Source organism: Rhinolophus sinicus, chromosome 2, assembly GCF_057876585.1.
Source record: "Rhinolophus sinicus isolate RSI-liver-muscle chromosome 2, RSI-T2T, whole genome shotgun sequence".
In the NCBI taxonomy this organism is placed as follows: domain Eukaryota; kingdom Metazoa; phylum Chordata; class Mammalia; order Chiroptera; family Rhinolophidae; genus Rhinolophus; species Rhinolophus sinicus.
In genome coordinates this window covers 40,406,074-40,430,546 of record NC_142502.1, presented here as the reverse complement: position 1 = coordinate 40,430,546, position 24,473 = coordinate 40,406,074, and the positions used below count along the sequence as shown (strand labels likewise).

General features: G+C 31.8%; 2 protein-coding genes across 4 annotated transcripts in view; one reads left to right on the top strand and one right to left on the bottom strand.

Annotated features, from left to right (window-relative positions):
* The window catches only part of KPNA5 (karyopherin subunit alpha 5), a 43,458-nt gene that overhangs the window by 6,833 nt on the left and 12,152 nt on the right, over positions 1 to 24,473 (top strand). For all 3 annotated transcript variants that reach the window (XM_074333483.2, XM_019741357.3, XM_074333482.2), the window contains 8 exons: positions 485 to 586; positions 706 to 805; positions 5,106 to 5,200; positions 8,150 to 8,281; positions 9,927 to 10,015; positions 17,125 to 17,224; positions 21,128 to 21,291; positions 23,287 to 23,365. In XM_074333483.2, coding sequence (XP_074189584.1) covers positions 530 to 586; positions 706 to 805; positions 5,106 to 5,200; positions 8,150 to 8,281; positions 9,927 to 10,015; positions 17,125 to 17,224; positions 21,128 to 21,291; positions 23,287 to 23,365 — 816 coding nt within the window. In that variant the 5' untranslated portion in view covers positions 485 to 529. The remainder of the gene's footprint in view (positions 1 to 484; positions 587 to 705; positions 806 to 5,105; positions 5,201 to 8,149; positions 8,282 to 9,926; positions 10,016 to 17,124; positions 17,225 to 21,127; positions 21,292 to 23,286; positions 23,366 to 24,473) is intronic.
* FAM162B (family with sequence similarity 162 member B) overlaps positions 1,943 to 24,473 on the bottom strand; it is a 46,811-nt gene continuing 24,280 nt past the window's right edge. Inside the window, exon 4 of the mRNA XM_019741360.3 lies at positions 1,943 to 3,071. Coding sequence (XP_019596919.1) covers positions 3,006 to 3,071 — 66 coding nt within the window. The 3' untranslated portion in view covers positions 1,943 to 3,005. The remainder of the gene's footprint in view (positions 3,072 to 24,473) is intronic.

Genomic DNA, 24,473 nt, shown 5'->3' with positions numbered 1-24,473 from the left:
TGAGTTAATAAGCATAGGGCCATTTTTCCTGAGAGTTCTTTATTCCTTGTTAGTTTGGTATTCTATTTCTGTTAATATATACCACATTATTTCTCCCATGTGACAGGTTTACTTTTTAATTAAGATTTTCTTGGGAAAATTCTTAGATATCTCATAAGCTACTGTGGGCATATGTGCTTTTTTCAAATGCTGTAAAATGTGAATGTGTTCTCTACTCATGGGACTGGCCTTCGGTAAAAGACCTGAGATTAAGAGTGACCCAGAGCAGTCTACAGGACAAGAGCTAACCTAGCCCAGCAAGTCTAACTTCTCACAGATAATTTAGATCTTCATGGTTTAATGATTGGGAGATACTAAAATATTCAGAATTTTAAATGATAAAATTATTAGTTTGTTTTGTTCACTTGAAAGAAAAATATAATTCCATGGGAATTCAGCGTTTCGTGGAAAGCTCATTGTATAAAGTGATTTCTCTTTATTACAGCTGTTCAAACGTAGAAATGTCTCTTTGCCCAGAAATGATGACTCTATGCTAGAAAGTCCTATCCAGGATCCGGATATCAGTTCCACTGTACCCATTCCAGAGGTAGATATTACAAAAATCTATTTCAAATTATACTTCAACAATATTTCAGAAACAGTGTTTGCAACAAATACTATTCATGCAAAATATTTAAGTGATAAATTATATTTTCTGTGTTTTAGGAAGAAGTTATTACCACAGATATGATTCAGATGATTTTTTCTAATAATGCTGATCAACAACTAACAGCAACACAGAAATTTAGAAAGCTGCTTTCTAAAGGCAAGAATTATTTATGCTTATTTGATATTACATGATTCTGCAGTAGTGTCTTATTTATGAGGTTTTTTTAATTTTTTATTTTAAGGCTCTTATCTTTGCCAGGAGGTCTTTATTTTTCTTTAAAATATATTTTTAGATAACATCTATTTTTTAACATTATATTATCAAAGTAACACATGTTGATGTAGAATATTTGCAAATATAAACGAATTTAAAGAACCAAATATAAAAATCATTATTCCTGCTGCCAAGAAGCAAAGTTATAGAAACATGTTTTTAAATTCCTGTAGACAGATTTTTCAGACATGATTTTTTAAATGGTGGCATAACATCATAGGATGATCAATTAATCAGATCTTTAATTTCTTTTCCCCATTTTTTTTTTTTTAGTTTGACAAATTTATTAGTATTTTAGTAAAGACATTCATCTCAGTTGTTTCTTTCTCCCATGTTGACCGTAGTTTAATACTTCATTTGAGTAAAGAAAAGAATATTTAGGTGAGGGGTGTTATTTTGACATAAACAGTAAAAGGTACAAAAATGAAAGTTTTGCCTACATTAAAGCAAATTAAATTCATGTATCTTGATATAATTAAATCACGTAAGTAAGAACTAATAATTCTATATACGTTTCTATTGTTTTACTTGGGGCTTACTTTGAACTTAAAGGCAAGTAAACAAAGCATTAGAAATATATATACAGGCTGCTTCTCTGGAGTTACTACCCATTAAAAGAGCTGAGTGAGTAGTTACCACCATTAAGACAGTCTGAAGCCGCTTGCAAATATAACTTTGTAGGAGTTTTCAAGGAAATTATTATACTGCATTTTTTTTAAATCTATGACTGTGCCTTTAAAGATGTGTTTAACTATCACATTAAAAAAAAAAAATTCACATACAATACAAAAATACAGAAAAAATCAAAACCCTCCAATACACAGATCTAACAAAGTATATGTGGTCAAAGAGTCCATAAAATGTATAAAGATGCATTTTCTTTCCTTCTGTTTTCAGTACCTAAAATGTGCATTTGAGGCCATTGGTCAATATGTATACACTTAAACCGTATTATTGGACTAAATGAGAATTCAAATAGTAAGTTCAAATCAAACTGGATTTCACAAGTTAGTAACTTAAATGTTTTGACAAAGTTGTAGAAAGGACATTTTTCTCATTTTCCATCTTCATATAGTGTTGCTTTTTTTGGTGTTTATTACCTTTTGAAAAATAAAAGCCAAATATTTAAGTATTATGTACATTTAAAATTTTGGGGGGTGGTGTGTATTTTAAAAGAAAACAGCTTCCTATGACTTTCCTCAAGATCTGGTGGAGATGCTTATAGAACTATCTAATAACAAAAACCAAAATACTGATTTACCTGATTGCAAATAGCTGTTCTTTGAAGACTAATGAAGGCAGACAAGACCCGTTATGGTGAACTGGGCTATTTCAAATACTCAACAGTTTACATGAAATTTAAAAATGTATTTTAAAGAACTAAGCATCTGTATTCACTGATAGCAATGTAATAATCTAGTTTATGACTTGAAACAAAACAAATGCCCATTAGGAAAAAAAGCAATATTTTAATTTTATCTAATTTACTTTCAGTCAATAGTCCAGTAACATTTTCCTTCCAAGAAAAGGCTGTTTCTGGGAGCAAGAAAGTTTATGTTAATAAGAGAGTTAATTTAGAGAGTAATTGCTTGCAGTTTAAACAGACAATAACTTTTTTCTTCCTTCATAATGTGCTACTAGGTGTCTCCAAAAAATATGCAGTTCTTAAAAAGTTACCATTCCTGATTTTTTAAAATTATCTGTAACTTTTGGAAACCAATCACATGAAACTACAAAGTTAGCAAATGTCTTGAAATCTGTATGTAAAACATAAATTACCTCTAATTTCAAACTCTCATTTATTGTAAGAGTGTACCACTCAATCTTTAAAGAAAAAGGAAAAAAGGCAACTTCAAAGATAGTCTTATACTATTCTTTAAAAAGGAAACTGCTCCTTTTAACTTTACACCCAGCCCACACCCCAATTTCAAAACACATCATTAAATTGGCTTGGTCATGGGCATTTCCAAGGTGAGATTTTTGTTTCACTTACATATTTGGTTATCAGAAAATCCATGCTTTGCTTTATTGAAGGAGTATGGTCCTGCTGACGTTGGTGTATCCCTTCTGACATCCTTCATCCTCATCTTTGCTTCTGGAGGCATTTCCTCTGGTTCGCTGTCTTCATCTTCATTAAACGCTGCTGCTTCTGAAAGAGTTTTTGGAGCAAGAGCTGAAACAGTTTCTTTAGGCTTACTTATACAAGTTTGATGGCTATGACTTAGGCTTTCTTTGTTGCCTGGCTACCGATGGCAAATCCAAACTTGGAGATCTTTGTAGGCCGTTTTGGGAAGTCTGCAGCTTCTGATAGTTCAAGATACCTTTTAGATTAGCTGATGATGCAAGTGTACTATAATTGCTTTCTTTTATATGAAGCAACTGTAAAGTTATTTTCCAGGAAGAGACCATAATAGGGTCCTTATATCTATGTATGTATTATATCTATATTTATCTACATATTTAGTTATAGCTGACAGTCTCAATACCCACTTCTCTCACTCTCTAACCAGAAAACCCTATGCTTTCTTTCTTTTCTCAACCTCCCATTTCTCTCCCCTCAAATAAAAAGAGTAAGACAAAATTTTCATTGCTTTAAAAAAATGGAAGAGAGTAGATTTAGAATTTTGTCTTGGAAAGAAGAGAAAAAACTAGAACGTGCAAGTGGTAACTACAGCCTTATAATTTTGTTTTCAATTTTTAAAAGATGGGGGTAAAGGCATTAATAATATAAATTGTTTTGTCCTGTTGGTGTTTTGTAACTATCACAACAGTTTAAAGTAGGGTCTGGAATTTACATTTTGAAGAATTCAGACTTTCTGTTTAGAACACCCAAGCAAAACTTTGTGTGTGGCTTTACTAACATTACAGACATCTAATTTTTTAACAAATTAGAAGGTCAGCAAATTTGTAGAAAAAAGGAAGAAAGAAGTCCATTTCTAAACAAACCTTTCTTAACAATTGAGAACATGATTTCTAAGATTTAAACTGATTTAAAACCTAATAAGGTTTTCCTATATTAAAAGGACAGGATTTGTATAGATCTTTTATGTTTACCATTCACTTATTCTACTGATTAAACACAATATGTTAACATTTGTATGTGTGAGTTATTTATGATCAGTAACACAGTCAAACAGAAGAATTAAGAAGAAAAGAAAGAGTCAAAAGTGGAAATGAGATTTCTCTCCTATGAGTAGGTGGACAGATTACTCAGTAATAGACAACTTTGGGTGGTGAGTACAGGGCAAGAGGAAGGTATAAGCATAGTGATGTTATGAATTTGCTTTTAGTTATGGTACATTTTAAAGAAGCCATGAGAAAAACATGTGGCCAATAGACACTTGAAAATGTGGTCTAGAGTCTAGGAGAGAATTCCAGTTATGAGGGTTAAGTTTGTGAATTATCACAAATGATAATCATAAGTGATAAGTGAATTAGCAAAATAGGTAAATTTTCTACAAAGAGAATAAATAACAGGGAGAAAACTAACCCAAAGGAACATCAACAGAGAAGTTCCTGGAAAATCACAAGAATATGCTTTTTGTTGAAGCCAAGGGAGAAGAAAGAGTTCTTGGTACTTAGATTGCCAGTCGCTAAAATATCTTTGATTTAATTTTGCATGTCTTTGTTTTAAAATTTCTTAGCGATTTTATAATTAAAAGCCCCCTGCATTTCATGAAAATTCATCAAGAATTCTAGATAGTCCAATAGTATTTCTTCAAATAATAAATAATATCTTGACAAAATAGAACCTCATCTGGCTGAGAGATATTAGGCAGTTCATGGCTGATAGTGAAGGAGACATCCTGGAAATTGGAGTATGGTTATAAAGAATTAGTGGGAACATTATCTTTTAGTTGGTGTTTTGAGAGTATTGGTCTGAAATACTCCCATATTGTTGAGCTGGCCTCCTAAATGGCTTTCAACTTCTGAAATTTAAATATTTGTGCAGTAAATATTTTAAAATTTTCTTGTCATTATCGTTATTGAAAAAGAATTTGCTATGCAAGAAATATCGTAATTATGAGAACATTTGTTTTCTTCAGTTACATCCAGCTAAGAGTTTTAAACTTTGTCAGTGAAACCTAAGAAAGTTATTTTGTGTGCCTGTTAATTGATAACAGGGAACAGATGATTGTCTTTTTGTGTCTGTATAATAACTTACTTCTTTTTAAAATTTTAGAACCTAATCCACCAATTGATCAAGTTATACAGAAACCAGGAGTTGTACAGAGATTTGTGAAATTTCTTGAAAGAAATGAAAATTGTACTTTACAAGTGAGTTCTATAGTTTTCTTTCTTAATCTCTTTCCAGAAATGACATAATGAAAATTTCTAGTGAAAGCAACTTAAGCATTCAGTGAATACTTGGCAATTAAAGGAAAAGGTAGTTCCACTTGTCTTGCCATGGTCATGATTGCAATGCTATTTTTTTCTAGGAACTGTTATTTTATTAAACAATTTTGGGATAAGCTTATAAAATCATTCCTGATATTAATAAAAAATTTTGTAGTTGTCAACCTTTAATAACTTTTGTTTCAGAAAACCTCAAGCTAAAATGTTAATTTACGGTTAAATTTATTTTGGCTCTTAGTTAACTTGGGTGGTAACTTAGGATAAACTCTTTTACCTCTTAAAATATTTTATCTGACTTTTCTTTTTTTTTTTGAAAAAAGAAAAAATCAGTATAATCTAAAAATGTGACCAAAGTTAGGTTTTCTCTAAAAAATATTACTTCTCAGTTATACTGCAGTGACAGTTTTAAAATGTCTTCCTAATAATTGGCAACTAATAGTAGATTACTGAAGTTAACAAATACGTTACTGTTAAAATAAAATAAAATAATAAAAAAAAAGATTGCTTTTACTGACCTTCATTGCTACATACATATATTCTTAAGTAAGAGAACAGGGTGGGATTACGGCTATCAGGATTTGCACAAAACCTACACTTGGGTTATCAATATTACTGTCACTAATGGAGGACTGTTACTGGTATTTTAGTAATAGCTATTGAAATTACAACTTAGAAGAGTGTTCCACTTATCTGAATAATTTGGGAAAGGTCCTTACATTTTAATAATAAGCAATGGAATGTGTTGCACATGTGAATGTTACCCAGTGAGTTTTATGCTGGAAAATAGTTGACAATGTTTGCAATAAGAGTGTCTGAGGAAAAGACCACTTTGTTCATGTTATAGTCTTACTGTCAATTAGTTTTCAAAGTGTTTAGGTATTAGTGCTGTAAGGACTAGAGATCATGACTTTGAGTCCATTTGCTTTATACATAAGTCCTGAGTCCAGACTAGAATCCAAGCCTCCTGATACCTAGTTTATTTGACTCTTTAATTCTGAATGAATGAAAGAGAAAATGAGTGAATGTGAATAAATAAAATTGAATTTTAGTTTGAGCTGTATATTGCGTAAGGCATTATAGTTACAAAATTAAATAAGATATTGTCCTCCGCCGCAGAAATTCTTCACACTTTGTTGGGGAAGACAAACACATAAACAGATCTGTGATACCGTAATATGCTTAGTGCTCTAACAGAACTATAAACAAAGTGCTTTGATAGCATAGACATCATAGCACTTTACCTGTTTAGGGAAGTCCAGGAAGGCTTTACAAAGGGAGGGTTACTGGCTAGTCTTAAGGATAAATGAGAGTTTGGCAGGCTGAAAAGAGGAAAATTAATTTTAGGTTGTGAGAATATCATGTGCGGAGAGCTCAGAGTATTCCAGACGAACATAAGAGACTTGAGCGTTTATTGATCACTATAATTAAAACGTAATGAAATTTAACACTATGTTCTGTGGTCTTGGTACAGCTATCTGCTGTGCCATATCACCCAAGTTTGTATGAAATATGCTAGTTCAGAACTTTGGTCTGTCTAACTAATAGGCCTCAAACTGGGGGCCAGTCCAGCCCACAGACAAGCTATCTATGGCCTACATATGTTTTAAAGGATGTGAGTTACAACTGGACTTTAAAAAATTGGGGAATTTCAAATGAAAATCTAAATTTTTGTCTTTTCACAAATCAGGAGAGTTGGCATTTTTGCCACATAGTAAAGTAAAGATCTAGTGGAGCTGAATAGCTCTGCTTGCTTTTTTTTAGAAAGTTATTTTTTTCCTTCCTTTTAAAAAAATTACAGCTATGCTGTCCAGTTTCCACAGTTCCCCACTTGCTCACTTGACTCTTTTTATGTTATCTGTTCTATAGTCTATAGACTTGTCAATTCACCGCTCTTTCCTAATGCTTTCTCCCAGAGATACCTAAGGGTTTTTTAATGGAGTAACCTTCTAATTGTCCTTTAGTTTAGTTTATTTTCTATAATTGGTTAGGCGTATGGTCTCCATTTTTTAAAGTATAAATTCCTCCCTTAAATTTTTTCTTAGTCTCATACATAATAATAACTACTTTTCATGCCTTTCAGTAATGCTTTTGGGTGCATTTTTGTGTTATTAATCATAATGATCTCTACCATAATGTGAAAAGGTGTCTCTGCCAAATATTTTTAAAGCTGTAGTCACTCCTTAGTTTACTAATGGATTTGTAGATCATTTAGTTTACTGTTTAGGAGACACAGGTTGAATTTTCTCAGTTGCTTCTGTTACAAATTTATCATATGTAAGTATATCCAAATTCTAATTGAATTGATTTGAATAACTTCTCAGAGTCTGATGTTTAAAAGAATACCACAGGTCCTGCTTGTGGCTCTGCTAACAGTGAACTCTTTGACCTTGAACTAATGACCTAAATCTCTAGACGTCTAATTTTCTTAGTTCTACATGAGGAGGCTGAGACTAGATGATCCCTAGGGAAACGAAAGTACCTTTTATGATTCGAAGATCCATAAATATACTATTGCTCTATTAAGTAATGTCTTATTTATTTTTAAACTGTCTGCTTTAGAATACCTGGCTCTCTAATTAGTAAACATTAGGAATTTTATGAATTATAAATTCAAATGTGTTCATTTATTTTTCATGATTTTGTAAATTTTCATTATATTCATCTCAGTTCTTGTTTTTCTAGATTGAAGAGTTCTATTTTTAAATTACAGGTTTTTAATCTATAAAGTCTGATTTCACATTGAATCTTATCCATTATAAGCCAGTCTTCATCTCAGACTTGTCCAGCTAAGTCTTTATTCCCTCTCTTCCTTTCTCCATTTTTCTGACATTTCTTTAGTGTTTTCATTTATTCTACTTTATTTTTCCTTAGTTTGAAGCTGCATGGGCATTAACTAATATAGCATCTGGAACTTTTCTGCATACCAAGGTAGTGATTGAAACTGGGGCTGTTCCAATTTTTATCAAACTTCTTAATTCAGAGCATGAGGATGTTCAAGAACAGGTAAGTTTCTAATTTGAACTAGTATATTTACCAGATTTTAATTTTCTCATTAAAGAACCATTTGTGATTACCATTTGAAATTCATTTCTACCAAATTGCCTTTGTATTGCATTTGTTAAAATACAGTAATTTCTATTCAGTGTCAGATTAGAAGGGAGGATGAGCTAACTCTCAGGCATCATCCGGGGTTATATATGTGTCATTTCAGCTATCAGGAAGTACTATTCCTATTCATAAAAGAGCGTACTGAGACCCAGCAAAGTTATATTGAGTGGCTGAACCAGATTTTAAACTTGGTCCAGTCCGACTCCTTATTCTTAGCATGCACATGGATTATTTTGTGTTTTAAAAAACATTACATGATTTCGAACAGAACCATTATAAAATGGTTCTATGAATAAATTCTCATAGTTGTTATAAGAGGGAAAATTTAAATACATATAATTTGTGTCATCCAAAGAAAATAAAATATTTTCACATTTTGTTTTAAATCCTTTTTATGTAAATTGATTTGTTATATATATATATATATATATATGTATGTATGTATATATATATATACACATATACATATGTATATATATACTCCCCCCACACACACACATTTAACACTAATATTGGGAGCATTTTCTTATGTCATTAATTATATTCCAAGAAAATTTTACTGATATCCATTCAAGTATGTACCATAATTTATCTCCTGAATTGTACATTGGAGTTATTTCTAGCTTATTAGTGTTGTTAATAATCTTGTGATATTATATATCAGTCTTTACGTGCCTCTTGATTATTTCATTACAAAAAAATGAATACCCTGTCAAAAGAAAAATTTTTTAAGTTATTACATATTTCAAAGTTGACCTCCAAAACGTTACACAACTTGATATCCCCACCAAAAGAATATTAGACTTTATAGGGGAAAATGTCATTACTTTAAAAGATTATCTTAAAAAAATAGAAAATAAACTTAAGTCCAGAGAAGATATTAAAAATATTAACCTATGCTTTAAACATTAAAATAAGTTACTTTTGCAATTGGGAAAATTTTATGTCTACTTTTGTGCTTATATGAAAAATTTGAAATGAGAATATAATAAAATGATAATTTGCATTTCATATTTTCAGATCTAACTGAAATTTAATAAGTGAATAATTTGATCTTTTACTACCATTTATTTAAAAAATTATAATGAACCTGAACTAATTCTAAGCTTATTTTCAAGAATCAATCCGAGCCAATTCTCATACTCTACCACACTTTTCTGTGCTTTGTCACTCTCTTTTCTTTTATAAATCAGTCCCTTCCCAGTGAGTGGGTTCCTTGGCGTAGGAGCAAACCTCTAAGTGTAGGTAATTGGACACTAAATAGATATATTTTTGTCTTTCCTTGTAGATTCAGGATCTCTTACAGAAGAAATATTTCAGTTAGATGAGAAATTATGCAAATGCAAAATTTTAAAAAATCCTATCTTTAATTTAATTAAAAAATATTATTAAATAGCACTTTTAAGTTTTTCTTTTTACTATCTTACTAACATATTTTAACTTCTTGAAAACTTTGTTCATTCTGTACTAAAATCTCATCTTAAGAGGGAGCATCTTATTTAAAATATTGTAACAATATTTTTTTTCCTATTTTTCTGAGGCTGTTTGGGCACTTGGTAATATTGCTGGTGACAATGCAGAATGCAGAGATTTTGTTTTGAATTGTGAAATACTTCCACCTCTTTTAGAGTAAGTACTTTAAACTTATCGCAATTAAAGTAATACTGCTTTTAGAAAAGAACAATACAGTTTTTCTGTATGCATAATTAAGTCCTTCAGTGATGTTTTTGAATTTGACTTATGCTTAATACTCTGCATGCAAATGCTTGACAATACAAAAAAAATTTCCAATTGTGTCATATCTGTCTTTTGTTTTCTTAAGCCATACTTCTTGGTGGTCATTGTTTACATGACGCTTACTATGCTAAAATAATTATTCTACAAAAAAAGGGATATGTCATAGTTTTTAATACAATAAAAACTTAAATGTTGCTAAAGCAGGGAATCTTTAATACATGAACAGATGGTGTCTTTAGGATGTCATGTTTTTATATTTGATTTTGAAATGTTCAGAGAACAAATATAAGAGATTTTTCTTTCAGAATTAGAATTTTACTTAAAGTGACTTATCTAATGGTTTCTTTTTCAAATACTTTACACTTAAAAAAAAAAAGAAATTGCCCTTGATGTAAAGTCCTTTACAGAAATGACATAAAATTGGGGCGGCCAGTTAGCTCTGTTGGTTAGAGCATGGTGCTAATGACACCAAGGTTGCGGGTTCGATCCCTGCATGGGCCACTGTGAGCTGCGCCCTCCTTAAAAAAAAAAAAAAGGAAAGAAAAAAATGACAAAATTACTTGAAAGATAGGTTTCTTTATCTATCTTGGTTATCATTCACTAAGACGATCTTTTTAAAGACTAAGTGGTAAGCAGTGAAAAAGAAAAAGAATTGAGGAAATGGTTGGAAGGAAAAATTTTACTCTTATCATTTCTGTGTGCCATTCTCCATCTTCTCCAAGCTGAGGAATTGAATAGGGAGAACAAAATTTTAGATACTAGCTTGCAAAAGATACTTTATTCATTTAGAGAGAGTAGCTTTCCGTGGATGAAGTGATTTATTATCATGATTTCATTCAACTAACAATGAGTAGTACCTACTATGTGTAGGTCTGTGAGTCACTCGCTATAATTTCTTTTCTTTTGGGCTTACTCAAAGTTAATGTTCCATAGTATTTGAGACTTTAGCTGAGCTATAAAAGAAGATGCAGATTTAGAGTTCAATATCAAGTTATTTTGAAGTTTGTACTATTAAAAACATCTCTTAAATTTTTAATTTCAGATTTTTCTGGTCTGATTATGTTTTGTAGATTAACTGAGCACTTTGTTGCTCTTTTTACTTTTTGCTCTGTTTCTAAATTATTATATGTTAATACCTCAAATTGGTAATGGTTTATGAAGTAGTAAGTAAGCATTTCTTAGTTCTAATTCCTTTAAATGTTCTAAGGACCTTTTAATCATAACTGAAAAATAAAATTCTATTGGAGAACAGTACTCAGCTATATAGTGCTAGTTACAATCAATATCAGAAAAAAGAGTAGGCTTATAGTGTTAGAAAGTTTCCAAGTCTTATTTAAAAATCGAGAAAAGTAGTAAAAAGGAAGTTATGTCAAGTTTGATACCAGATACTCTCAGTTTAGTTGGCAAAAGGAAAAAAAAGTTATTAGCTTAAAAAAGATTCTGGATTATTTGTTGTTCATATTGATAATTACATTTAGCTAATGCTTAAGTAAATATAAAGCTTATTAATGCATGGTTTTGTCAATTCTGTTTGAATCAGTTTAATTTGTTTTATTCTAATTCATCTGATTCTCAACGAATGTAAACCTTTTACTACTATAGACTTTATATACTGACACAGCTTTGTTTTTGTTTTGTTTTTATTTAAATCAACTTTGTAATACAGCAAATCGGGACAAGAGATTTGTACTTTCTCATAATAACCTCATATATACAGATAAGGAAGAATAATATATTATGCAAAACAGGTTAGCCAACTACAGTCCTAGGCCATATCTGGCCTGCTCTCTGTTTTTGTAAATAAGTTTTATTGGAACACAATCACACTCATTTGCTTACTTAACGTCTATGGTTGTTTTCATGCTGTAACCTCAGGGTTGAGTAGTTGAAACAGGGAAAGGCCTGAAAAACCTAAAATATTTACTGAAAAGTTTGTCAACCCTTGATATAGAAAATCAGTAACTATTTTATTTCTAAATGACTTATGATTTTAGGATACCTCAAAGACTCTTTATAGGAAAACTTTTAGAACAGGTTTCTTTTTGTGGTTATATATATATTAACACACACACACAAATATATATATATATATATATATATATATATATATATATATATATATATATATAATTAAATATACCTTTTAGCCATTTTAAAGTGTACAATTCACTTTAAGTACATTAAGTACATTAGCAATGTTTAGTAACCATCACCACTGTCTAGTTCTAGAATTTTTTATCATCCCAAACGGAAACCCCAGTACTCGTTAAGCAGTCACATCCCATTTCCTCATTGTCCCACCTTTTGGAAACCACTGACCTATTTTCTGTGTCTCCGGATTTGTCTATTCTGGGTATTTCATATAAATGGAATCATATAAAATATGATGTTTTGTGTCTGGCTTCTTTCACTTGTGTATTGTTTTCAAGGTTCATCCATATTATAGCATGTATCAATACTTCATTCTTTGTATGGTTGAATAGTACTCCATTGTGTGGATGTACCACATTTTGTTTATGCAGTCATCTGATGATTGGTCATTTGGGTTGTTTCTATCTTTTGACTATTGTAAATAGTACTCCAGTGAACATTTGTGTGCAAGTGTTTGTTTGAACACTGGTTTTCAATTCTTTCTAGGTATATACTTATGAGTGGAATTGCTGGACCATATGATAACTCTGTCTTTAACTTTCTAGAAACTACCAACTGTTTTCCATAGCAGCTGCATCATTTTACATTCCCACCAGCAATGTATGAGGGTTCCAGTTTCTCCACATTCTCACCAACATGTGTTATTGTCTGTTATTCTGATTTAAGCCATCCTAGTAGGTGTGAGCTTTGATTTGCATTTCCTGATGAGCATCTTTTCATGTGTTTGTTGGCCATTTGTATATCTTCTTTGGAGAAATGTTTATTAGGTTGTTTGCATATTTTTAAATTCATTTATTTGTCTTTTTGCTGTTGGGTTGTACGAGTTCTTCATACATTCTGGATAGATTCTTATCAGATATATGATTTACAAATATTTTTTGCATTCTCTGGGTTGTCTTTTTACTGACTTGATAAGTATTTGTTGTATCACAAAAGTTTTTAATTTTGATGAAATCCAATTGATTTCTATTTTCTTTTATTGCTTATGCTTTTGGTTTCACATGTAAGAACACTGCCAAATCTAAGATCATGAATATTTACCCTTAGGTTTTCTTCTAAGAGTTTTATAGTTTTAGCTCTTGTATTTGCATCTTTGATCCATTTTGAATTGATGTTTTTATATGATGTGAAATGCATGTGGACATCCACTTGTCCTGGCATGATTTGTTGAAGAGACTACTATTTCCCCATTGAATGGTCTTGACACCCTTGTTGAAAATGAGTTGACCGTACATGTCTGGTTTTATTTCTGGATTCTCAATTCTATTCCATTGAGCTATATACCTGTCCTTATGCCAGTACTATACAGTTTTGATTAATGTAGCTTTGTGGTAAGTTTTGAAATCAGGAGTGCGTACTTCAAATTTCTTTTTTATCTTTTTCAAGAGTGTTTTAGGTATTTAGGGCTCCTTGCAATTCCCTATGTATTTGAAGGTTGACTTTTCTATTCTGCAAAAAGGCAATTGGCACTTTCATAGGAATCACATGGAAACTATAGATCACTTTGTGGAGTATTGCTGTCTGAACAATATTAAGTCTTCCATCCATGAACACGAGAAATATTTTAATCAGACATACCTCATTTTATTGATCTAATTTTTCTAGTTTCTTAAGATGGAGGTTTAGGTTATTGATTTGAGATCTTTTTTAACGTAGACATTTACAGCTATAAATTTTCCTCTGAGCATTGCTCTCACTGCATCCTGTAAGTTTTAGCATGTTGTGTTTTCATTTTAATTTTTTTCAAAGTGTTTTTTAATTTCCTTGTAATTTTTTTGTCCCATTGGTTGTTTAAGAGTATGTTACTTAATTTCCACATATTTGTGAATGTTTCAGTTTTCCTTCTAGAAGTGATTTTTAATTTCATTCCATTGTGGTCAAAGAAGATAGTTTGTATGACTTCCGTCTTTTAAAATATATCCGATTTGCTCAGTGATCTAACATATGGTGTATCCTGGAGAATGTTCCATGTGCTCTTGAAAAGACTATGTATTTTGCTGTTATTGAGTGGAGTATTGTAAAGGTGTCTCTTATATTTAGTTGGTTTATTAAGTTGTTGAAGTCTTCTGTTTTCTTATTGATCTTCTATGTAGGTATTCTATCATTATTGAAACGGTATTGAAGTCTGTAGCTAAAATTGTACAACTCTCTATTTCCCCCTCCAATTCAGTCAAGTTTTACTTTATATGCTTTGTTGTTAAGTCTTATAAATGTATGTGTTATATCTTCATGATGGACTTTTTGTCAATATTTAATGTTGTTAAAACAATTTTTTACTTAAAGCCTATTTGTCTGATATTAGTATAGCTACTCTGGATTTGAGTTATTATTTGCATGGAATCTTTTTCTATACTTTCAACTTATTGGTGTATTTGAATCTAAAGTGTCTTGTAGAGTACATTATACATGGCTCATGGATTGTCTTTTTTTTTTTTAATTCATTCTGCCAGTCAGTACCTTTTATTTGAGAGTTTAATCTAAACATTTACATTCAGTGTAAATACTGATGAGAAAGGACTTCTGGCAGTTTGTTTTCTATATGTCTTATATCTTTTTTTCCCTCAATGCCTTCCTTACTTCCTTCTTTTGTGTTTGATTTTTTTTGTAATATACTGTATTGATTTCCCTTTCTTTCCCTTTTCTGTATAGTTTTTCTTTTTAATTTTTGTTAATGGTTAATCTAGGAAGTATAAACAACATTTTAAACTTATAATAACCTTGTTTGAATTAATACCAATTTTGTCTCAATATTATACAAAAACTCCTGTATAGCTCTCTCCTACTGCCTTTTAAGTTGTTATTGTCACAAATTACATCATTACCATGTTTCCCCAAAAATAAAACCTAGCTGAACTATCAGCTCTAATGCATCTTTCGGAGCAAAAATTAATATGAGACCCGGTCTTATATTTTACTATAAGACTGGGTCGTATATAATATAATGTAGTATAGTATAGTATAATATAATATGATGTAGTATAATATAATATAATACAATACTGGGTCTTATATTAATTTTTGCTCCAAAAGACACATTAGAGTTGATTGTCCGGCTAGGTCTTATTTTTGGGGAAACATGATATGTACATTCGCCCATAAACACTGATTTATAATTACAACATTATGAATTTTTCTTTTAAATCATATAGAACAAAGAAAATTGCAAATCAAATATACAATAATACATTACCTTTGTACTTATTTTTAGCAGTGTTCTTTATTTTTTCATTTGCTTTTGAGATAGTATTTGTCTTTTCATTTCAACCTAAAGTAAAAGACTCCTTTTAGTTAACGCTTGTAAAGCAGTACTACAATTGATGAATTTCTTCAGCTTCTGTTGTTCTGGGAATGTTTTACTTTCTCCTTCATTTTTGAAAGAGTTTTGGTGTATATAGAATCTTGGTTAACAGTTTTTTCTTTTGGCACTTAAATATATAATCACATTGCCTCAGTTTTTGATGAGAAATCAGCTGTTAGTGAGAGAGTTCCCAGTCAGTCAAAACAAAGGCAAGCCTCTTGCATCAGTCCTTCAGGGAATACCCAGACAGGTCAAAACAGACAAACACAATTCCTTGGAAACAAAGTCTCCTCAGCTACTTTTGGAACCAGGAACTCAACAGTGGGAACTCCAGCTTTTGTCTTCAAGGCTGCTGACACACATGGGGAGGGGGTTGGGCAAGGGTAAGTTATAGTGCTAGAAAGCTCTCTTGCCACGTTTCAACTCTTACCTCATTAAAAGTTTCTTGGTTACTGTAAACTTTTGATTATTTTTGAGAGTTTGGATAAAATTGATTCTGACAGGATTTGTAAATTTTTAGGGGGGTTCTGGGGAGGGGTGGACCCCCAGGTTTCTTCTCTCCACCATTTTTGCTGATATCACTCCAGAATAGGGATTTTATTTCATTTTTTTTACTATATTCTCTATGCTGTACTTTACATCCTATGACTCTCTCTCTCTCTATATATATATATGTATATGTATATGTATATGTATATGTATATGTATATGTATATGTATATGTATGTATATATACATATATATGTGTATATATATATATATATTAGTTGACATTCAATATTATTCTACTTCAGCTTTAGGTGTATAGCACTGTGATTAGGCCTCTATGCAATCTATGAAGTGATCCCCCTGATAAGTCCAGTGCCCATCTGGCACCCTACGTAGTCTTTACAACATTATTGAGTATATTCCCCATACTGTATTTTATATCCATCCCCATGACTATATTGTGGCTACTGCTTTGTACTTTCTAGTCCCTTTACCTTCCCCATCCCCACCCCTCTCCCATCTAGCAACCATCTTTTTTTTTTCCCTGTATCTCTGAGTCTATTTCTGTTTTGTTTGCTCGTTTAAGAATAGGATTTTTTGGTCTTAAACCACAGGTTGGAGATGAAAAATACTAAGACTGTTCAAAAAAAAAAAAAATATACCTTCTCAACAGCTAATCTTTATTCCATTTGACTTTATGTTCCTTGCTTTTTGAACTTGTATGAAGTGTTATTTTCATGGCTATAAAAGTAATCTAATACTCTTTTGAAAGTATACAGAGATAATTAAGTCAATTTCCCATGACACCATTTATTTTGAACATGTTTTATGTTTTGTAAAAATCCAGTCAGATCATAGATTCAAATTTTTAAAAATAGAGCGGTGCTGTGTTTATTTTTGTTTCTGACAACACAGTGAGTTTCAAAAACTCCCTTTTTCTATTTAACCAGGTCATTTTGAATGCCTTATAAAATGTATTGACAATTTTTATGTTATGATAGAAAATAGCTCAAGAGGAAAAATGAAAGTAAAGCGACCATTCCTTTTTTCTTTTTCTTTGCAGGTTATTAACAAATTCAAATAGGCTTACAACAACCAGAAATGCTGTATGGGCCCTCTCAAATTTATGTAGAGGTAAAAACCCTCCTCCAAACTTTAGTAAGGTATGAGTAAAATACACAAATGAAGGAATCTGTCTATATACTTTTAAATCTCCTTGTAATAGATTTTTAAAGATTGAAGGGACTTAATTCTTATCTTAGTAAATTATTTTCCTTGTTGACTAGACAATATTTACCCATATACAAAATCAAGAGATATACAGTGAAAAGGAAGTTTTCCTTTCTACCCTTGGTCACCCCATGATTGCCTGTCTCAGAGGCAACCACTGTCACTAGATGTTTATTTTTTATTTGACTTTAGACATCTTCTAGTCTAGTTTTTTCATTTATTAGAAATGGAAGCCCTCCCCCCCGTAGAATAAGGTAATTCATCCAGGTCCACTGTTAGTTATAAAATTGGAAAAGTAACTAGTCCAGAGTGGCTTGAACTTTCCCATTGTACTTTTTATCTGTTAAATACCTTTTCCTTCATCTACTGATATTCTGCTATTAAAAGAATAGATTATTTATAAATTGCTAACATAATTCTATTGTGTTACCAATCAGATGTTAGAAAGATAGAATGTGGATAAATTTTGGGGATACTATTCTACTTTTGAATTTACTCTCTATGAATTAAAGGAGAACAATGACTACAGCACTAAGAAAGCGCAAAATCTAAAGATCTAGTGATAAAGTTTCTGGGGACAAAAATAATAAATTCCGCATTCAAAAAATATGATACGTGAGTTAGTATGCCTTCTCATTTATGCTTTCACCATTCCAGTTTCAAGAATTTATGATTTAACCACATTTCATCTGAACCACTGACCTGACTTTACAATCTCATCATACCATGGTCTGTTGATCTTTTACCACATCCTATAACATGTTATGGTTTCAATCATAGTTCATGAAATTCTTCCACAACCTTCCATGCCTATTCTGTTCTGTGTTTATTGACAAGTGCATAATACGACTAAGAAACTGGTATAAAGCATTGTAAAGTATGCTAAAAATAAAAGGGCAAACAAATTATTATTTTAACCAGAAATTTGGTTTAATAGATTTACAGTTGACCCTTGAACAATGCATAGGTTAGAGGCATCAACTTCCCTTACAGTCAAAAACCTGTTTATAACTTTTGACTCCCTGAAAACTTAGTTGTCCCTCGGTATCCATGGGAGATTAGTTCCAGGACCTCGCCCCCCCCACCCCACCCCCCGCCGTGGATACCAAACTTTGGATGCTCAAGTCCCCTATAATACTGGCATAGATCAATGTATACATGTACAATTGGCCATCTGTGTCTACAGACTCCCAACTTTGGATGGAAAACACTACTGGCATATATGGAAAAAAATTTGCACATAAGTGGACCCATGGAGTTCAAAGCTATGTTTTTGAACGATCAACTAAATCTTAGAGAAAAGTTTTGAGTAAGCTATACTTATATTTACTCAAGGTAACAAGTTATAAAATAACGTTGTAGCAACTGCCTTATTCAGTTTGTAAGGAGTTTGTATTATTTTCATTTTGATAATAGAAGGGGAAGGAATGAGTATTTGGACTGGGTATAATACAAGGAAAATAATATTTATGAGGTGCACAAGTATCTTTCAAATGGCCTTTTAAAAATACATTTGAATATATATTATATTTAAAAACTGATAATTTGGCAATGATTGTTATAGAATTGAAAGGAAAGACAATGTTCATATTTTGTCTGAGGAAATAACAGTCAATGCATCTAATGATAATGAATCCCTTCACCTGCTCTTTATATGTTTAGATATGCATATGTAAAATTGGCTTGCTAATTATATTCATGGTTTTAGCAATCATAGTAATTTTAAAATTTTGCCTCTTAAAAATGGTATGGGATACCCATATTTAATTGAGTTTTTACTAAATGAACTTTGGTTTTTGCATTGCTTTTCTCCTTAAAATTTTTTTCTTTAAAATATATTGGTTTTGAGAGTTTTCTTTTTTTTCCATTTTAAAGTAAAGGGCATGCATCCATATATGTGTATGTTGAGTTAATATTTATGTGATAGTAGTTGTAAGTTACAATTAGTTTAAAATGCCATGTTTGATTTTTCTTTTCTTCTGCTTAGTAGCAGTGTTGGATTCTTTTTTAAAGCAGTATTTATATTTTGAGATCTTTTTGTTCTAACTGTTACATGGTTTTAAGAGTCCTTCAGCCATAGGCAAACAGTAAAGATTTTTTAAATTTTTGTAATAACTCATTTTAAAATTTTGTAGTAACTCATTTAAAAAATTGTGTTTCATGTGGATGATACCTTAAGACTTATGTAATATGTTTTTCCTGAAGAATTTGCTTTTTGAAAGATACTGAAATTTATAAAATTGATAATCTATAAAACCAGTAGTCTAAACCACATTTTTCTAAGCTTCCTTTTGAAATATCTCATGGAACATTAGGGACTTTGAGAAGATACATGGATGGATCATGAGAAGTCATGCGGTTATCTGAACTTTGGATCAAATCACATTTATAATAATATTGGTTAATAAACATTATTTAACAGCTGGCAAAAAAGAATTATTAATTAGGAGACTGTTTATTTTCTCTTCTGTCCTCCTACGTGTACTTTTTTCTCCTTCATTCTTAACTCTCAGCCTATGACCTTGCTTCCTACTTCAGCGAGAAAATGGAAGCACTTAGAAGAGAACTTCCATAGATTATCATCACTACATTTGGCATCCTGTCATCAGAGTATAATTGGTACCTACCTATTATACTTTCCTGTCATTGTTGGTTATTTTTTCCCATTCTCATTTATAAAATTAGATCATCTGCTTGTGTACTATATAGCTTTCTGTCTTTCCTATTCAGGGTCATTCCTCCAGCATTCCCTTTTCTCTCTCCAAAATAGAGATGAAAGAAAAAATCATCTAAAATATTACACCATAAAAGAGCTGTCATCACTTTTCATTTGTGCCATGTCTAACATTTACATACAACTCTTATCTGAGGGTGAGAGCCTAAGGGATATGTTAGGTTGCTGATTTTTAAAAAATCTTTAAGGAATATAGACTCAATACTGATAATGACAATAAAAAGAGCTAACATCTGAGTGCTATATGCCAGACATTGTTCTAAGATGCTACATGCATTCTTACTAACTTAATACTACCGTGGTATTCTGATTTATAAATGAAGAAATTGGGGTTTAGAGATGTTATCTGACCATGGTCACACACCTGCTTAGTAGTGTTTGAACCTAGGTCTGTCTGATGTGAGAAGAAGGATCATAGAATTTATCTAATTAAGCCTCTGTTTCACAGATTCAAAACCTGAGTCTCAGAGAAGTGAAGTGACTTGCTCACCTCCCAGCTAACTAATTGTAGTTATAGTATGAATGGAAGAAGAAGTAAGATCTCTATTGTTGTGTGTGTGTTTTTAATTGAAGATTTAGGGTGTTAATTGAGAAGAAGTACAGTTTATTAGTGTCTTCCACTTAAAAACCCTTCAAATTTCTTTTGTATTTTTACACCTTTACTTCTCAAATTATTATTAGATTTACTTCCTATAATATACATGTAATAAATAAAGTGAGGTTCATTTAAGTTGGATCATATTCCATGACGATTATTGTATTAAGCACTTAAACATTTTTACTTCTCTCAGTTTTGGTATGCTATTTTGGGAGTGTGTGTATATATGATTTAGACATGGGTAGGGTATCCCAAATACATGTTTGATTTAAAAAAAAAAAAAAAACCTTTAAATTACCATATACCTTATGTAAGAGTAATAGAAGTTATAATCAATTTCATGTTTATATCTGATCATAATTTTAAAACAGCAGACTGTTTAATTTCTCTGGTATGTTTTGTAGCATTAAATTTTTGTTTTAAAATGAGTTTCTATAGTTCCCTAAAGAAACTTGGATTTAGATAGAGAAAAAAATTAAATATTGGCTCTTTCTTCCCTTCCAGGTTTCACCTTGCTTAAATGTCCTGTCACGATTGTTGTTTAGCAGTGACCCAGATGTATTAGCAGATGTGTGTTGGGCCCTTTCTTATCTCTCTGATGGACCCAATGATAAAATTCAAGCAGTCATTGATTCTGGAGTATGTCGAAGATTGGTGGAACTTTTGATGTAACTATAATTTATGATTATTAATTGTATGATTTTGTATTAAGTTGAACAGTTAGGTAGCCTCATAAACTTCTCAAGAGTCACTAGCTATAATAAGAATTGAAAAGCTACCAACCCTATTTTGCAGAATAGCTATAATGCTGAAAGGTTGACCCTTAAACCTGTATCTTCTATCCTCTGGTTGGGATTAATCATTTTGTTAATGAATTTCATTAGTTTTGATCTCTTTATGAATGAGAGGGACTTAATTCAACAAGTATGTATGAAATGCCTGGTATCTGCTAGAGTGTTGTGCAAGATACTGTTCATGAAGTATAGAATGTAGTTCCTACTCTCCAATGATCAATTACAATAATTAATTTGTATAAAAAATTAACTTGTATTAAAGATAGTATGTTTCTCTGTGCTGAGCTGTAATTGCTACCTTCTTTAAAAACAGATTTTCTATATGAAGAAGTTAAAAACTTGTAAGAAAAGTTGTTTTAAAAAGGTATTATAGTTCCTTCATCCTTTTCTTTTAAAAATGTATTATCTTCTTTCCTTCTTTTGTCATTAGGTAGGCCCAAACACGGTGCAGATGGCACAGAGAAGAGAGGTCTGATAAGGAGTTGAGGCCCCAGTGTGAGGATAGCATCTGAGGAGGGTGGGCAGGGAAGTGCAATGGGAGGATCAGGGCCCACACTTGAGGGTGGAGCAGACAAACAGGCTGGAGCAGGGGGTGGGCCAGCACACCGGAGCATAGCAGCTTAGCTGGATCAAAAGATTGGTCATACATAGGGAGATTCTGATCATAGACGCCAGTTTCTTATTCTCAGAGAATGGGTTTATAGATATGAAAAGGAAGAAAGCCAGAATAATCTTGTGGTATTAGAGTTGGAGGTGTCAATGTGAACTCATGGCTTTCAACATTAAAGAGATGCATGTAGAAATAAACATATATGTAAACTCTGTGTGTGTGTGTGTGTGTGTGTGTGTGTGTGTGTGTCCTCTTAAAAGGCCTCAGAGCAGTGACACATTTATGCTAACAAGTTGAGCTCACCAAATTCTCAGGTCTTGATTTTTGAACACTACTCTTCATTAACAGGAACCAGGATTCTTTGATTAATGGTTAATTCCAGGGCTGGGACTGAGAAAAAATAAGATGAACCCAGAAAGTAATGAGTGCTCAAAGAATGCTGAAGTGTTAAAAAGACACAGAGCCCACGTGAAGGCACTCCTGTTCAAACCTGGGATGAATTGAACATTGAAATAAATTATATTAATGTCGTATAACTTACTGAATAAAATAGGAATCCATAATTCCACACTAAATAAGTAGATAGATCAATAGATAGAAAAGGCATGTAGTTGGAATGATAGTAATAGAAAATCATCATTGGCAACAGTAATAATAATTAGTAATACTGACAATAAACATCAAGAGATGCTAAAACTAGTGGTGAAAGTGGGTTAAGGGATAGGATTTTACATAGTCTAAAAGTATTTCCTTCTGAAATATTAATTATAAAGGGAAAAACAGTAATGTCAAAGCACGGAAATATGGCAGACACCATCTTAATTAAGCGACCAGAGTTCGGTGCCACTATAATGGACAAAACAGATACCATATGCTATCCATTACTATGTAATGAAAATACAATAGCATTTGTGTTATCCCAGCCCAAAGTATATAACATGGGTCTTAATCATGAGGAAACACTGAGCAAAACCAAATAACTGGCTTGTGATCATCAAAAATGTGAAGCTCATGAAAATCAAGGAAAAACTAAATAACTGTTTTGAATTGAAAGAGACTAGAGAGAGATGACAACTGGCTACAGCACATGATCCTGAATTAGGTTCTTTGTTATAGAGATATTACTGGGATAATTAGTGAAACTTGAATGGGCTCTCTGGGTAAAGAGTATAGGGGAACTTTTTTGTATTATTTTTGCAACTTTTCTGTAAATTTTAAATTCTTACATAGTCTGTAAGTTCATATTTTTATTATTTTAGGCACAATGATTATAAAGTTGTATCACCTGCATTAAGAGCAGTTGGTAATATTGTGACTGGTGATGATATTCAAACACAGGTGAGTTCAGACTTTACTATGGTAAATTAACATGAAGGACATTAAGAAGTTTATCATGTTTGTACCACTTGATTACAAATTAATCAAGACTATAGCATTACCATAATTATACAGGCATCTGTCATGTGACAGTAAGCATATTCTTGGTAATAAGTGATCAGCCTCAAATGAAGCACTATCTTCAACCTATACCATTGTAAAGAAGTACAAGATAGCAGTTTGGCTCTTGAGGGATTTACAGTTCAATTGGAGAGAAAAAATATATATTTAAATATATATTAAAACAAACAAAATGTATATTAAAACGAAGTAAATTACCCAAGGTGGTATGTATTTTCTGAGAGCTGATTGGTCAGTAAAAGCTATAAAAGTTTAAAAAAGAATTGTGTGCTGAGAAATCGATGTAGATTCTATAAAGGAGTTGGAACTAAAGCTAGATCTTCAAAGGAGAGACAAGAGGTGGCTGGGTGGCTCAGTTGGGTAAATCTCGAGCTCTGAACAACAAGGTTGCCAGTTCAATTCCCACATGGGCCAGTGAGCTTCGCCCTCCACAACTAGATGGAAGGGACAACTACTTGGAGCTTATGGCCCCTGGAGAAACACACTGTTCCCCAATATATTTTCCAATAAAATTTTTAAAGAGAGAGAAGAAAGGTAGACTAAAAGAGATTTATGTGAACATAGGTACAGAGGCAGACACAGAGGCAGACGTGTGTAAGGTATAAGAGGCACTAAACTTGACTAGAAAAGAAACTTAGTGAAAGGATGATTGATTATAAATAAGTTAGAAGTGGGATTGCAAATGGAACCGCATAGATAGATTGAAGACCTAGATTATGAAAATGGAAGGAAAGATAACGAGGAAACACTTCCTCGGATTGGTAATTAACTATGTATGTGAGATACCAAAAAAGGTGTGATATCAAGATTGTCTTCAGATCTGGGATAGTCTTGAAGACAAAACTTAAACTCTGTTACACATTAAATTCTCTTGTTTCTCACCAGACAGTAAACTTTTTATTCTAATCTACATATTTTCTTTCATTTTTAATCTTTAAAAGTTCTACTTAGATACTTACCTTAGTTATTAAACAGCTGAGCCTTAGTA